At 49.2% G+C, this 15516-nt stretch overlaps 1 protein-coding gene across 1 annotated transcript; it reads left to right on the forward strand.

The window, feature by feature from the left end:
- The first annotated feature begins 183 nt into the window (after window positions 1-183).
- On the forward strand, window positions 184-15275 carry LOC130204565 (aryl hydrocarbon receptor-like). Its single transcript, XM_056431386.1, is given in 9 exon segments — window positions 184-1604; window positions 4428-4618; window positions 6597-6688; window positions 7450-7539; window positions 8187-8507; window positions 13029-13234; window positions 13318-13427; window positions 13498-13651; window positions 14533-15275. Coding segments are annotated over 9 exon segments (1242 nt in total). The 5' UTR covers window positions 184-1563; the 3' UTR covers window positions 14570-15275.
- Window positions 15276-15516: the final 241 nt, after the last annotated feature.

Here is a 15516-nt window from a genome sequence, read left to right on the forward strand (position 1 = left end):
TCAAACCGTCTATTGTTTTATGATATGACATTTTTATTTTAATATACAGGATATATTATAATGTAAACGTGTAACTATTCTTCCTCAATAACCTGGCATCCATTCTCAAGTGGTTACTATTCAAAACAAACCAAAGGTGTATTCATTATAATAACCTCATAACCTGTCGTCACTCAGGAAGAAGCCTCCTGAACTCTACCTGCATTCAAACAGGAAGTCATCAATTACCCCAAAAGAATTACATCGTAAACAGATTTTCTGCAGCTACTGTTTTATTTTTTTTGCTGACGTGACCTTCGACCCCACCTCCACCCCCACGAGCGCGACCAAAGACCAATCAAAGCGCGGGAAGCGCGCGCTGTCCCGGAGCGAGGAGGGCAGCGGCAGAGTGGTCCTCCGGAGGAGAGGAGAGGAGAGAGGAGAGAGGAGAGGACGCGGAGGAACGTTCCACTTCATGAAGGTTGAAGTGAATAACTCGACCGGGCTGGAGGTCTCTGAGCGCCGAGGTGCGCGTGACTCTCAGAGGAAGCTCCGGCGCAATGGCGCCTGTCGACGTCTCGAGCCACGGAAAAGTAACGGTCGATGCTAATTCAAATCTTAGCTAGTGGGCAGTTAGCCTCGACAGGTGAGTCACGTGCCCCTGAACCCTGGTTTCTACTGGACTCTAGTTACTGGTTTCTACTGGACTCTACTAGTGGGTTATAGGTGAGGAGCTACTGGTTTCTATTGGACTCTAGTTACTGGTTTCTACTGGACTCTACTAGTGGGTTATAGGTGAGGAGCTACTGGTTTCTACTGACTCGTTACTGGTTTCTACTGGACTCTAGTTACTGGTTTCTACTGGACTCTACTAGTGGGTTATAGGTGAGGAGTTACTGGTTTCTATTGGACTCTAGTTACTGGTTTCTACTGGACTCTACTAGTGGGTTATAGGTGAGGAGCTACTGGTTTCTACTGACTCGTTACTGGTTTCTACTGGACTCTAGTTACTGGTTTCTACTGGTGTGTTTTAGTGGAGAGTTACTGGTTTCTACTGGACTCTACTGGTGTATTATAGTGGGGAGTTACTGGACTCTAGTTACTGGTTTCTACTGGACTCTACTGGTGTGTTATAGGTGGGGAGTTACTGGTTTCTACTGGACTCTACTGGTGTATTATAGTCAGGAGTTACTGGTTTCTACTGGACTCTACTGGTGTATTATAGTCAGGAGTTACTGGTTTCTACTGGACTCTACTGGTGTATTATAGTCAGGAGTTACTGGTTTCTACTGGACTCTAGTTACTGGTTTCTACTGGACTCTACTGGTGTATTATAGTCAGGAGTTACTGGTTTCTACTGGACTCTACTGGTGTGTTATAGGTGGGGAGTTACTGGTTTCTACTGGACTCTACTGGTGTATTATAGTCAGGAGTTACTGGTTTCTACTGGACTCTAGTTACTGGTTTCTACTGGACTCTCCTGGTGTATTATAGTGGGGAGTTACTGGTTTCTACTGGACTCTACTGGTGTGTTATAGTGGGCAGTTTATGGGTTTCCTCTGGCTTCGCTGTGAATAAATCAACATGTACACTGCACGGAAAAGAAGAAAACCTGCACAGAAGGGGTACGTCTGGTTTACTACGCTCATTTATGTAATTAATTTGTTTAATGTGTCTAATATATTATGACATTGAAGTTATTCAGTATTTTTTATATTTGTATTTTACAAATATATATATAGTTGCATTTTTGATTGTCATTGTATTTTTTCAGTTGTAGAATAAGTGTCATGGTCTTTTTATTAAACAAACTCATAAATGAACATGCTTATCCCCTTATATGTGTCATTATAACATAGTGGACAGTAGAATGCCATTAGCACCACTTTAAAAAACAAGTAGTAGAAATACCAGATCATAATTTGTGAAGTTGAAATATACTGTTTTTGCAATTAGGGCTGCAACAACGAATCGATCAAAATCGATTATTAAAATAGTTGGCAACGAATTTCATTATCGATTCGTTGTGTCGCGCGATTATTACGGCGCTCAATAAGTCACAGAGTATAGAGCGTATTCACGTGACGTCAGAATCTCAATCGCGCCATCTTGGGGTCCCACTTATTAAATGTCAGAAGAAGTTGACCTCCTATCGTGTCCGCTGTTTGATTATGCGAGAGCCCAGCAACCTCATGTCCTTCTGCATTACCAAAGAAAGATTTCAGCGGTTGGAATTGAATATTTGCAACGCTTTTTTACCTGATTTTACTCGCTCAACACTTTGTCGGTAATTCGCTAGTTACCCCTAGTTACCAGCACATAGCCCGGTCACATTCCTGTAAAACAGTTTTCATTTCCGCTATCGACCATGGGACATTAACAACTATTTCTGCGTTATACTTGTTGTGGAAATACCACAAATGTCGGACATCAAGCGCCCCGTGTCTGGGTTCATATATGATCCGTCGTCGCACAGCTCCGCCTGCAGGACGAGTGTCTGATGAAGCCGCTTTCAGCTCCTTCAGGACCAGCAGTGACTGTTTGGCTGGCCGTGCTGAGTGCTGTTCCCATGGAGACAGTGTTTTATTTTACCTTGAAATGAATCACAGAGTAAAGGCAGACATCGCCCGACGGAGTTGCCATGTTCATGGCTTCCTCCCAAATTTCCATCCACAGTTCCTTTTGCGCAAGTGAAACATTGATTTTCGCTGGGCGAAAAAAGCAAAGAGATTATTGACGAGAGTGTGTCAATGGAAACGTGCCCACAACCCGATGCATCAACAGAAACACATGAGAACAGTCCTGACGCTCAGACGCCGAGTGAAGCCGGAGTAGATGACAAGTTGAAGTAATAGCCTCTTGTTGAGCTGATAAACCCATATTCTGAATCATTAGTCCCACATCCAACAACGAGGCACAGTACCATGATCACAAGGCACGCCGCTTTGAACTGAAATCGTGTCTCCTTCAGGATATAATGGTCATTTCTAAGGGAAGAGCGGCATACAAACAAGCAAAACAATGCCGTGGTGGGACCCAACATGGCCGCCAGAGTTTGTTGTGGTCACGTGAGTGAATACGCTCTATAAACAAAGTTGAGTTGAGCGCAGAGCGGCGCAGGAGATGCAAGAGTAAAGCGAGAGGGAGAGGCGACTGACCGCTGCGTTGTGAGAGCCAATCAGCGCTGAGCTGCTCCTCTGTTGATGAATCTAATTGGCTGCTGCTGCTCACGTGGCGCTGGATGCGGAAGTCATGCACGTAGTCGGAGACATTCACGGAGCTGAGTGCGCCTCCGGGTGACGTCATGACCCCAGACACCAGGGCGCTACATGTCACGACGTGTGAGCATTTCCACAAGAGGATAACGTAGAAAACGTGGTTATTTATTCCGTGGCGGAAAATATTTTTCCACGGAGAAAGGCAACGGAGATAAGCCACGCCCCCACTCGCTGTGAGCGCTGCGCGTGCAGACAGCATTTAACGGAGCGGAGCAGCGCGTGCGCTTTGATCGCTCTTTTAATGAAGTATCGAAACTAAAAATATGCTAAATCACATCGTTTTTAACGTACGGGTACTTTGTTAGCATCGCTACACCGTGCAGCGTGACAGCAGCAGATGTAGCGGACTAACATTCAAGCTAACCCAACTTCCCAAACGCTGTGGACATCTGAACGCTGATTGGCCGAGACGCGACACGTCCCATCAAAGATGTTTTATTGAGAAGAACACCACGTCACATTTTTTCCGCGTCTCACTGCAATCTCAACGGCAGCGGGCCAGGTGAAAAACATAATAAATCATAACGCGTCTGGTATTGTTCAGGGGGCCGGTCCACATGGGGACCACTGCTCAGGAGAGGAGCGCTGTCGGTCTGTTTGTGACGGTTCATCACCATGGTGACCAGTGGGTCTCCAGGACCTTTCCATGACTTTAAACCACATTTCCATGATTAAACATTTTGTGAAATCTGTCTACGTGACAAAGTGAGAAGATGTAGTATTTAAAATAACAATGAGAATTCCAAAGCATACCGTATATATTCCGTGTAAATTAACAGTTGAATAAAACAAATTTGCATGACTTTACCAAATATTTTGGGATTTTATTTTTTTCAATTACTTTTCTAGGCCTGCTAATAGCCATTTAAAAATTCCATGACTTTTCCAGGTTTGTATCCGATTAATTGATAAAATAATCAACCGATTATCAAAATAATCGTTAGGTGCGGCCCTATTTGCATTGTTTTACGGCTGCCTTAAGTCATTTAATGTAATTCCAATTTGCATACTTTTATTGACATTTCCCCCAAAATTTAGCCTCACAATTCTGCATTCCATGAAATTGGGCCATCTCGGCTGTTTAGACCCATTTTTAACAACACATCTGAGTGTTTGCCCCATATGTCATTGTGATTATTATTCACTTGATGAAGAATATAACCCCTTCAGATTCCAGCTGGCCCCAGCGGCCGAAAGCACCAAGTCCAATCCGTCCAAACGCCACCGGGACCGCCTGAACTCTGAGCTGGAGCGGCTGGCCGGCGCGCTGCCCTTCCCCCAGGACGTCAGCTCCAGCCTGGACAAGCTGTCCATCCTCAGGCTCAGCGTCAGCTTCCTGCGCACCAAGAGCTTCTTCTCCGGTAGGAAACACACACCTACTGACACAGACTGACACAGACGGACAGACACAGACACGGTGGAAGGAGACAGGGGGTCAGGGAGAGTTTCTCACGGCCATGAAGGATGGGATCAGTTCCAGGATGTCTGCACAGCAGCCGTACTGTTCGCTCTGGGCTCAGTGGTGATGTCGATGTAGCGCCTCTGGGTTTCCTCAGTCGAGACACAAACACCGTTTGTTTGGGGGAAAGAAACTCAACCGCACCATCGTAAAACACTTGAGTCTGGAGCTGGATGTTTACTCTCTGGGGGGAGAAGTAAAGCTCCTTACTTCATCTCAGAACTATATTCTCCCCAAGAAATAAGTGTTGTGTTGTCACGTCCCGGGCTGTCCCTAGTGCCGTCTAGGGTGGGGCAGTGCAAGGGAGAAATAAAAACTGGCAAATGCAATGTTTAAAATGAACAGGAAGGTTTATTCATTCCAACAAAAATAAGAAAAAGTCCATAGTCCAACAAAAAGCGTCCCGGGGGAGAAAAAGGTTCTTTAAACAAAAACTTATCTTCAAACACATTCCACTTCCCAAAGTCCTCCTCTGGGTTGTTCTCTTGGGCTGGGGTTTGTTCTGGAGGCCCTTCCACTCCTGGCTTGTCCAGCTCCTTCCCTCCTTGTGCTCTCCCTCTGTCTCCTCTTAAGCTTCCCAGCCCTGCCTCAATTAGATGTCCTAAGCACCTGCAGCTGGGTGAGTGGTGAGGCAGTCTGGGAGCTGTAGTTTCCAACTGAGCGGCCATTTTGTCCGGTGGCCGCTGTAATCGAGTGGGAACATAGCGTCCCTCCAGTACCTGTCCCCTTGTGATGCCACAGTGTTCTTAAAAACAAATCCTTCCCCCTTAATGTATACAAGTATATCCTCAACTCTGAATAATTCAGCCACAATTAGCCTGAAGAATTTACATAATGTAGGGAAGCCCAACCACTCTGTATATATGTATAATTTATCTTCAAGAGGTTTAGAGGTTGTGACCTTCGTTTCTGGACTGTAGCCTCAGTTTAAGAAGCATCAAGCAGACTTACAGGCATTGCAGATGGATTTCGGGGATGTGTGTGTGTGTGTGTGTGTGTGTGTGTGTGTGTGTGTTCACAGATTTGCTGTTACATGCTGATTGTAAATCCGTCCAAAAACATCAAACAGCTTTCATAAATCCTTCAAACCAACGAGTGGAATATCATTGGCAGTTTAATAAGCTGCAGGAGGCACTTCATTTCTTCCAGTCTCACAATGATTCCATCAATCCCTTCAATGTTTAGCAATCCAACAATGTGATACGCTTCTGGAAGCTGCAGCTAAATCTGACCAGAAAGGGAAGCACGTGTGTTTATTTACATGAGTAAGTCGAAGGTGCTGCTGCCTCACGCTGTGAGCTACATTCCCTCCTTTAGAAGCCAGAGAAACCTTGAAAGACGTAACAGGCTTGAACCTGAAGAACAGGCTGACTCCTCAACTTTTGACTCTCCTTAGAAACCGCTGTCGAGTGTTCTCAGAGTCCATCAGGTCCACGAGTTAAATAACTTCACATCTCAAGTGAGGCCTTTGAAGACTTGATGCTGCGTTCAGGGCACCTGGTAAAAAACGGTTCGGTTCTCATTTACTCCGCTGCCAAGAAGAAATCTCCAGATAAACTTCATTCGTAGAGGAAATAATTGTCACAGCGTTTCATTACCTTAGAATATAAGGCGTTAAACGAAGTTGACGTGAGAATTAAAAGAGTCAAACAAAGCCTTCCGTCTCCTTCATGAATGTTGAAACGTGTTTAAGCCCAATGCCCACAAACACGCTGGATTGGCCCTCTCGGTAGTCCGTGGTGTGGTTTGGGGGGCCGCTGGCCTCTGAATCATTGATGTCGTGACTCAGCGTGTTCCCCCTGTGTCTGAGAGGAGACCCTGCTAATGCTCCGTGTAATGAGCCCATGTCAGATGCACTTTTTAACTCTGAGTCTGAACAGTGACGCTGAAGAACCAGCTGCTGCCCGGCGCCGTGGAGAGGAGCGGCGGTCCCGAGGCCGTCGTGGTACCGGAGGGGGAGCTGCTGCTGCAGGTGGGTGAGGCATGATGACATCACCATCCAAGAGCTTCTAGAGACGTCTCCTGACGAGGATGCGTCACGTGTTTAAAGTCAAACGGTTGTCTCGTGGTCAGAGGAGCACACGGCGCCTCGTGGAGCTCAAGGAAAGCGCCGCGTGTGGAAAGATGAACAAGTGTAAAGGTCCATAAAGCAGATATGTGGACTCAACAGTCAGTCAACACGGGTCTCTGCCCCGCGGCCGCTTATTGATACCGGTATTGATCCCACAGGAGCAACTGGGTCACTGAAGGAGAACCATCAGCTTCCTTCTGTTCCATTACGGACTCATGAATTAAACACAGCCGGTGGACTCATCTATTATGGAAGAGAGGGGGGTGGAAACCAACTAAAAGCCACCAGAGTATTCTGGGATGTCTGACGGTTTTCCTCCAGGTCTTTACATGCAGCTTTTTGGTGTGTGTTTTAAAGCTTGAATCTCAGATCCCAAACTAATCTGATGATGTCAAAATAAAAGATTCTGTTTAACATTTCTAGGTTTCAGAGGAATTCATTTGTAGTTGTATAAGATCTATAACATTATGATGAGTAAATTAGAGTTTTCTGGTCACATGCTACCCTCCCACCTAAATGTTAATTATTCAGTGGCCTGATGCTAAAAGTGTATATTCTATTCTAATGGCTTTTCATTTCATTCTGACCCAACATCACACCATCTGAAGTAGAGATAGAGTATATCCTCATTTGTTTATTTGACCCTCCCACTTCCTCTGCAGGCCCTGAACGGCTTCGTCCTGGTGGTGACCGCTGAGGGAACCGTCTTCTTCTGCTCTCACAGCATCCAGGACTACCTCGGCTTCCATCAGGTAGAGACACCAGTATTCCTCTGGACTCTCTGGGTCCCCTTCTAGTTCAGTTCGGCTTGTTTTATCCACTCAAAACACAAGGAATTCTGGGTAGAGCGGGTTGTACTTATCTGTGCATTTCTAACATGTTTGATGGGGTTTTATAAATCTATAAAGGCAGCGAGGCGGAGAGGCGGAGTTAACAAGCACAATGCCCCGAGGGATTAAAACCAACGCACATATGGAGCGAGAGCTTTAATCCACTCGGCTTCACAAAGAAGTGCTGCTTCCTTCTGTCCACAGAGTACAAACACAAACAAACTACGGACACAGGAATACAGACAGCGCACCTTCAAACACGTGAGCTGAAGCCTCTGCTCCCTGCTTTGCTGGAAACATTCACACACATGACAGAGCGTACCATCAGCGGTTGTTTGACTGTCTGATTGTCTTGTGCTAAGCTAAAGTTAGCACGAATGCTTCTTAGCTATCAGGCTCACGGCCGGTCTCCGGTTCAACTATTTAAATCAAAAGTGCAGCAGCACTTGATTTCTTCTGGCTCCACTTGAAGGCAAATCAAACGCACCCCTCGGGGAACCGGCTGGCCGAACATCTTCGTCTTCATCGTGGAAGGTGGTGTTGCTCACTGTTTTCCTGCGTCACTTCAGGCTGACGTGATGCACCACAGTGTGTTGGAGCTGATCCACTCTGAAGACCAGCAGCAGTTCAGGAGCAACCTGCACTGGGCCCTCAGCCCCCCCGCCGGCCCCACAGATCCCTCAACCGGTGAGTAGGACGCCATCGCCCTGGCTCTTTCCCAATCAGAGCTATCAACCTTGTTCTTGATGACAGATGGCGGGGCGGCGTCGAGCTCTTCCTGCCCGGTGAGCTACAGCCCCGACCAGCTTCCCCCGGAGAACTCCTCCTTCCTGGAGAGAGGCTTCGTCTGCCGCTTCCGCTGCTTGTTGGACAACTCCTCCGGCTTCCTGGTGAGACAGACACATTCTCTGAGATCTCTGGATGAACCTGATCGATGGTTTAAGAGTGATCAAATGAGTCCATACTTGAGGTGTGTGGTGCTGTGGGATGGCGTGCCACCTCAGAGCCCCTCAGCCATCAGAAGCCACCCTCAGAGAGCCTCAGGGTCGTGGGGAAAAGGCCTTAATCCTCCCGCAGCACATGAGGAACTTGCTTAGTCAGGGTTTGTAGCTCCAGACCGGCTACTTCCACTCACACCATTATCTGCAGATGGAGAGAAAGAAATCCTGGTGCAGGGTCCCCCATGAGCAAGGCACTGCAGGTTGTTTGATGGACCATTTATCAAGAGAAAATAACAAACACTCGTTGGTTTAGCCTCTTATCTTTTTAGATTTGATCCTTTTTTCTGTTTATTATGTTCAGAGATTTAATCCTTTCATTTGATGAGAATTTTACAGACAAATCTCTTTATGTTGGAGCTCGTTAGCTGGACCAACCGTCTGATTTTAGATCCCTTCCTTCAGGCAGCGATTACTTTTCCCTTCACGCTGTCTGCTGTAAAACCTTTTAAAGAAGCTGAAAAGTATTTCATACTTTAAAAAACATCTTATTGAATAAATGCAGCTGGGAGATAAAACCAAATCGTTATCAGTGAAGTGGTTTCTTTCTGAAAGCTCATCGCCTTGCTCAAGGAACCTCCGGCAGCCCTCCTGAAGGGGATTGAACCCGTGTCTCTCCCTCTGCATTAGCGTGAGCATTAAGCCAGGTTTCTGCTTCTGTGTACCGCTCGCTCTGGCTTTGTTTCCCATAATCCCTCCTGCTATTCAGGGCTAGAGATTCCTGGCTGCAGGCTGTAAAACCCACTAAGGTGAATTAACCAGAGCTAACAGAGAAGGGGGGGGGGTCCTCACCGAGATGCCACAGGGTGGGAGGAGGACATGAGGCTCAGGGACCGTCACACACACGGAGAGGAGAAGGACTGTGTGGGTCCAGCTGGTAATGTTGAGTGTTGGAGCGAGAGGCTAAAGGTACGCTGGGTCACGATGTCACGTGACCTCCCTTGACATGTAGTCTGAGTGGTCACCTGAACCCAGAGGTCGTACAGCTCCCACTCAGTTTCATAGATGTGATGCTCACAGAGGATAGAGATGTATATAGATCATTCTGAAGGGCCTGTGCTTCCTGATGGCGCCGCGGACGGCCGCCTCGGTGTGTTGGTGCGCGATGTTTTTTGTTGTTTTCGTTTTAAATACTGTTTTCTGCTGTGATTCCCAGAGCTCTTTCACCAGAGAAGAGCTCATGAACATCAGGGGAACAACTCAGCCAGTTATTTCCAGCATTTTTAACTTCTGTGGAGTTACTGGACATTTTGTAAGGTGTGCTCACCTTGCCCGTGGTGAAGCGCGGCGGAGAGGGAAGCGCTCAGGGGCGCTTATGCGGCTACGAAGCGGGATCTCGTACAGCGCTGCCGGGCATATTTCTCTCCAACGTCCGCTCACTGTGCAACAAACTGGGCGAACTCCAGCTGCTGGTGGGGAGAGACAGAGACTTCTCCTCATCCTCCGCCCTGTGTTTCTGGAATCATGGCTAAGTGGATCGATACCAGATTCTGCGCTCCAGCTGCTGGCTTCCAGCTATTCGGCGGACGGGACACAGAGCTCTCCGGAAAAGCAAAGGGTGGAGAATCTGCTTTACCTCAACAACGGCTGGTGCAGCGGCGTAGCGGTGATCCTACAGCACTGTTAGCGGACCTGGAATCTTTATCATTCACTGCAAACCCTTCTACTCCCCATTGAGTTCGCTTCATTCATCCTGGCGGGTTTACATGCATATGAGGGAGCGTGCACGAGGCACAGCGGACCCTCGCGAACGGATACGGTGTGTGGGGCGAGCCTACCCGGAATCTTTAGTTATTGTACTCGAGGATTCTAACAAAGGAAACCTCAGCCACGAACTCCCTAAATATAGACAGGTAATTAAATGCCCTACCAGAGAGAAGTGCATTCTGGACCACTGCTACACAACAATCAGCAGGGCCTATCACGCGTCCTCGAGCTGCACTGGGAAACTCTGACCACGTCATGGTTCATCTGATTCCCTCATACAGGCAGAGACTAAAGCTCTGCAAACCTGTGGTGAGGAAGTTCAAGAAGTGGACCAGTGAGGCTCTGGAGGATCTCTGGGCGATGCTTGGACTGTACTGACTGGGATGTCTTCAGGACTGCCAACAGCCTGGATGAGTACACAGAGGCTGTAACTACCATCAGCTTCTGTGAGGACAGCTGTGTTCCATCCTGCTCCAGGGTGAGTTATAACAACGACAAACCCTGGTTCTGGCGGAACTCAGGAAGCTAAGACTGCAGAAGGACCAGGCATTCAGGAGTGGGGACAGGACCTGTACACAGAGTCCAAATACAGGTTTAGCAAGGCGGTGAGAGATGCTAAGCGTCTGTACTCTGAGAAACTGCAACAGCAGCTCTCAACAAGCGACTCTGCTTCTGTCTGGAGAGGTTCAGGCAGATCACCAACTACAAGCCCAAATCACCCTCCATGAACAATGTGCTTCTGGCAGGCAGGCTCAATGAGTTCTACTGCGCTTTGAAAGACAATGGAGCAGTCCTGAGACCATCCCCACAGCCCCATCAACAAGCCACAGACCATCAGCCCACCCTCCCCAGCCCATCAGGCTCACACCTCTGGGCACCCTCCATCAACTCAGCGGCGACCCTCGTCATCCTGGAGAGGCGTCAACAGGCTGTTCAAAAGCAGAACCCCGCAGCAGCGGGCCCGAGACTCCGTCTCCCCTCCACCCTGAAGCACTGTGCTGAACAGCTGTCTCCGGTGTTCACCGACATCTTCAACACCTCCCTGGAGACATGCCACGTTCAGCCTGCTTCAAGGCCTCCACCATCATCCCGTCCCAAAAACCCAAGATCACAGGACTCAATGACTGGGCCCATCGCCTGACCTCTGTGGTCATGAAGTCCTTGAGCAGCTTGGTCCTATCACACCTCAAGACCATCATCGACCCACTCCTGGACCCCCGCAGTTCGCCTACAAACCCAACAGGTCTGTAGGCAGTACAGTCAACATGGTCCTTCACTACATCCTCCAGCATCTGGACTCCCGAGGAACCTACGCCCAGGATCCTGTTTGTGGACTTCAGCTCTGCTTTCAATACAATCATCCGTCCCTGCTGCAGGACAAGCTCTCCCAGCTGCACGTGCCCGACTCCACCTGCAGGTGGATCACCGACTCCTGACCGACAGGAAGCTTGTACGTGAGGCTGGAAACATCTCAGGCTCCCGGACCACCAGCACGGGTTCCCCAAAGGCTGTGTTCTCTCCCCTCTGCTGTTCTCCTGTACACCAACAGCTGCACCTCCAGTCACCAGTCCGTCAAGCTCCTAAAGTTCGCGGTGACACCACCCTCATTGGACTCATCTCTGGTGGGGACAGACACCCTTCTGGTGGGGAGACTGACCACCTGGTGACCTGGTGCCCAGAACAACCTGGAGCTCAACGCTCTAAAGACAGTGGAGATGGTTGTGGATTTCAGGAGGAATGCAGCCCCCTCCCCCTCTCATCCTGTGTGACTCCCCCGTCGGCTGTGAGTCCTACCCTTCCTGGGCTCCATCATCTCCCAGGACCTCAAGTGGGAGCTGAACATCCGCTCCATCACCAAGAAGGCCCAGCAGAGGATGTTCTTCCTGAGGCAGCTGAGTAAATTCAACCTGCCTGGGAAGATGATGGTACAGTTCTACACGACCATCGTTGAGTCCATCATCTGCTCCTCCATCACCGTCTGGCACCCTGCAGCCACAGCCAAAGACAAGCGCAGGCTGCAGAGCATCATCCGCTCGGCCGAGAGGGTTATCGGTTGCAATCTGCCTTCCCTCCAGGTCCTGTTCACTTCCAGGTCACTGAAGCGGGCCGAAAAGATTGTCGCTGACCCCTCCCACCCTGGACACTCCCTGTTCGAGTCCCTCCCCTCGGGGAGGAGGCTGCGGTCCATCAGGACAAAGACCACCCGCCACACCAAAAGTTTTTCCGGCGGTCGGCCTCATCAATGGACCCGGGACTGACTGACTGTCACCCCCAGGACTACCACCTCTTCTTCCACCTTCCTCTCTCCTCCTTCTTCCCGCTCCTTCCTCTTCCTCCTCCTCACTCCTCCTCCCTCCTCCTTCTTCTGTCCTCCTCCACACGTCACTTTAACATGCACTTTAACTAAAACACACCACTTGAAGCACACACCCAAACACTTCACATTATTTGTTGTCTTTCTGTCGTGTTGATTGTTGTTTGTTTGTCATGTCCAAATGTTGCACCTTCCACCAAAAAAAATTCCTCGTTTGTTTGTGAAAACATTCCTGGCAATAAAACTGTTTCTGATTCTGATTCTGATTCTGATTCTAAAAGAGAACTGAGTCATCATCAGTCATGAAGCCCCAGCCCTGTGGAGGGCTCCCAGTCTGACACCAGTGGACCCAGTGGTGGTCTGGTTCTCGACTCTTTGACTCGTCTCCTCAGGCGCTGAACATCCAGGGCCGTCTCAAGTTCCTCCACGGTCAGAACCGCCAGCGGAGCGCCGGCAAGGGGAGCGCCCCGCCTCAGCTCGCCCTGTTCGCCATCGCCACGCCCCTCCAGTCTCCGGCCATCCTGGAGATCAGGACCAGGAACATGATCTTCAGGACCAAGCACAAGCTGGACTTCACGCCCATGTCCTGCGACGCAAAGTGAGTTCTCCAGAAACCTGACGGCTGTTCAAAATGTTGTTGAGTGAACTCCATCATCAAGCGTGTGATTCCTGGACTTTCAGGGGTAAAATAGTTCTGGGCTACACGGAGGCGGAGCTGAGGGTCCGAGGCTCGGGGTACCAGTTCATTCACGCCGCCGACATGCTGTACTGCGCCGAAAACCACGTCCGCAGTAAGTTCCTCCCAGAGTTCCCCCTGTTATGCAGCGGAGCTTCCAAAGCAACTCCTGGGTTTCCTGTTAGTGTCTCAGAGGAAGAGCTCAGGGACGCTCAGAGGCTTTCCTTCAGCCAGGACGTGTGATACGTGTTGCTGGGCCCAACATGACATGTGTAACACACAACCGCTGCGGCGATGGAGAGTCAAGCGTCCTACTTACCTCGTGTACCGGATGACCCGGTTAGTGGTAACCAGGGCGCCCTCAGCGCGCCGCCACCAGACACGCTCGCTCACAAAGACGCACACTGCATGCATGAAGTCATGCATACAGAAACGGAAATACATGCATATGCATTTAGAAACACACAACACAGAGTCGCACTCACGCTCCAGCGCACGCACAGATGGGACGGCACCGATAACACGAGACACAGAGACACAAAGACACAAAGACACAGAGACACAAAGACACAGAGAGACAAATACACAGAGACACAAAGACACAGAGACACAAAGACACAGAGACACAGAGAGACAGAGACACAAAGACACAGAGATACAGAGACACAAAGACACAGAGACACAGAGAGACAAAAACACAGAGACACAAAGACACAGAGAGACAAAGACACAGAGATACAGAGAGACAGAGACACAAAGACACAGAGATACAGAGACACAAAGACACAGAGACACAGAGACAAAAACACAGAGATACAGAGACACAAAGAGACATATACACAAAGACACAGAGACACAAAGACACAGAGAGACAAAGACACAGAGAGACAAAGACACAAAGAGACAGATACACAAAGACACAAAGACACAGAGACACAAAGACACAGAGACACAAAGACACAGAGACAAATACACAGAGATACAGAGAGACAGAGACACAAAGACAGAGACACAGAGATACAAAGACACAGAGATACAGAGACACAAAGACACAGAGAGACAAAAACACAGAAATACAGAGACACAAAGAGACAGATACACAAAGACACAGAGACACAAAGACACAGAGACACAGACCTTCAGACAAGCTACGCAGCCTCAGTTCAGACAGGCCTGGTGAACGGTGTGCATCGATTCATCTTGTTTCGCATGTTTCGCAGCATCAGAGGTTATGGAGAGCCAGACGTCTCCGCGTGACGGAAGCAGGACACGGCGGTGACTGGAGTCACTTTCTGTGAAGCTGCTGCTGCTCATGCGCCAAATGATTGGAGTCCTTGAGTCCACAGCTGGAGGCCAGACCTGCACACGCTTTGTATGCAAAACAAAGGACACGCTTCAGCATCTTTATCTTCTCCTCACATGGAGGTCGCCACGCTTAGACTTGACATGAGGAATTACCCAGAATACATTTAGTGAGTGACCTGATTCCAGGAGCTCCCAGAACCACGAGAGGAAGAGCAATGTTGTCGTTCCTCTTCAAGGTCGGCATGACGGAAACCCTGAGATCCCAAAACACATTCCTGTATGTGTACTCAGGATGGGTCTATTAATAATAATGACTGATCGGAATGAAATATCCATCAACTCTATGAATAATACACAACTCATGATAACACGTGGAGATGAGGCGGTAATGGTGTGTGTGTGTGTGTGGTCCTGCTTTAAGTGTGTGCAAACAAGAGGAACTTGTGCATGTAGCCTAAGTGAACATCAGCGTGTATCCTCGGCGGCGGCATCACGCCCGGCTGAGCAAATGCGTTGTGAGTGTGCTCTCGGCGGGGTGTGAGTGTGTGAGTGTGTGCGTGCTCTCGGCGGGGTGTGAGTGTGTGAGTGTGAGTGTGTGCGTGTGTGAGTGTGTGTGCGTGTGTGAGTGTGTGCGTGTGTGAGTGTGTGAGTGTGCGTGTGTGCGTGTGTGAGTGTGCGTGTGTGAGTGGTGTGAGTGTGCGTGTGCCTGTGTGAGTGTGTGTGTGAGTGTGTGCGTGTGTGCGTGTGTGAGTGTGTGTGTGTGCGTGTGTGAGTGTGCGTGTGAGTGTGTGCGTGTGCGTGTGTGAGTGTGCGTGTGAGTGTGCGTGTGTGCGTGTGTGCGTGTGTGAGTGTGCGTGTGTGCGTGTGAGTGTGCTCTCGGCGGGGTGTGAGTGTGTGCG

Source organism: Pseudoliparis swirei, chromosome 14 (assembly GCF_029220125.1).
Source record: "Pseudoliparis swirei isolate HS2019 ecotype Mariana Trench chromosome 14, NWPU_hadal_v1, whole genome shotgun sequence".
NCBI lineage: Eukaryota > Metazoa > Chordata > Actinopteri > Perciformes > Liparidae > Pseudoliparis > Pseudoliparis swirei.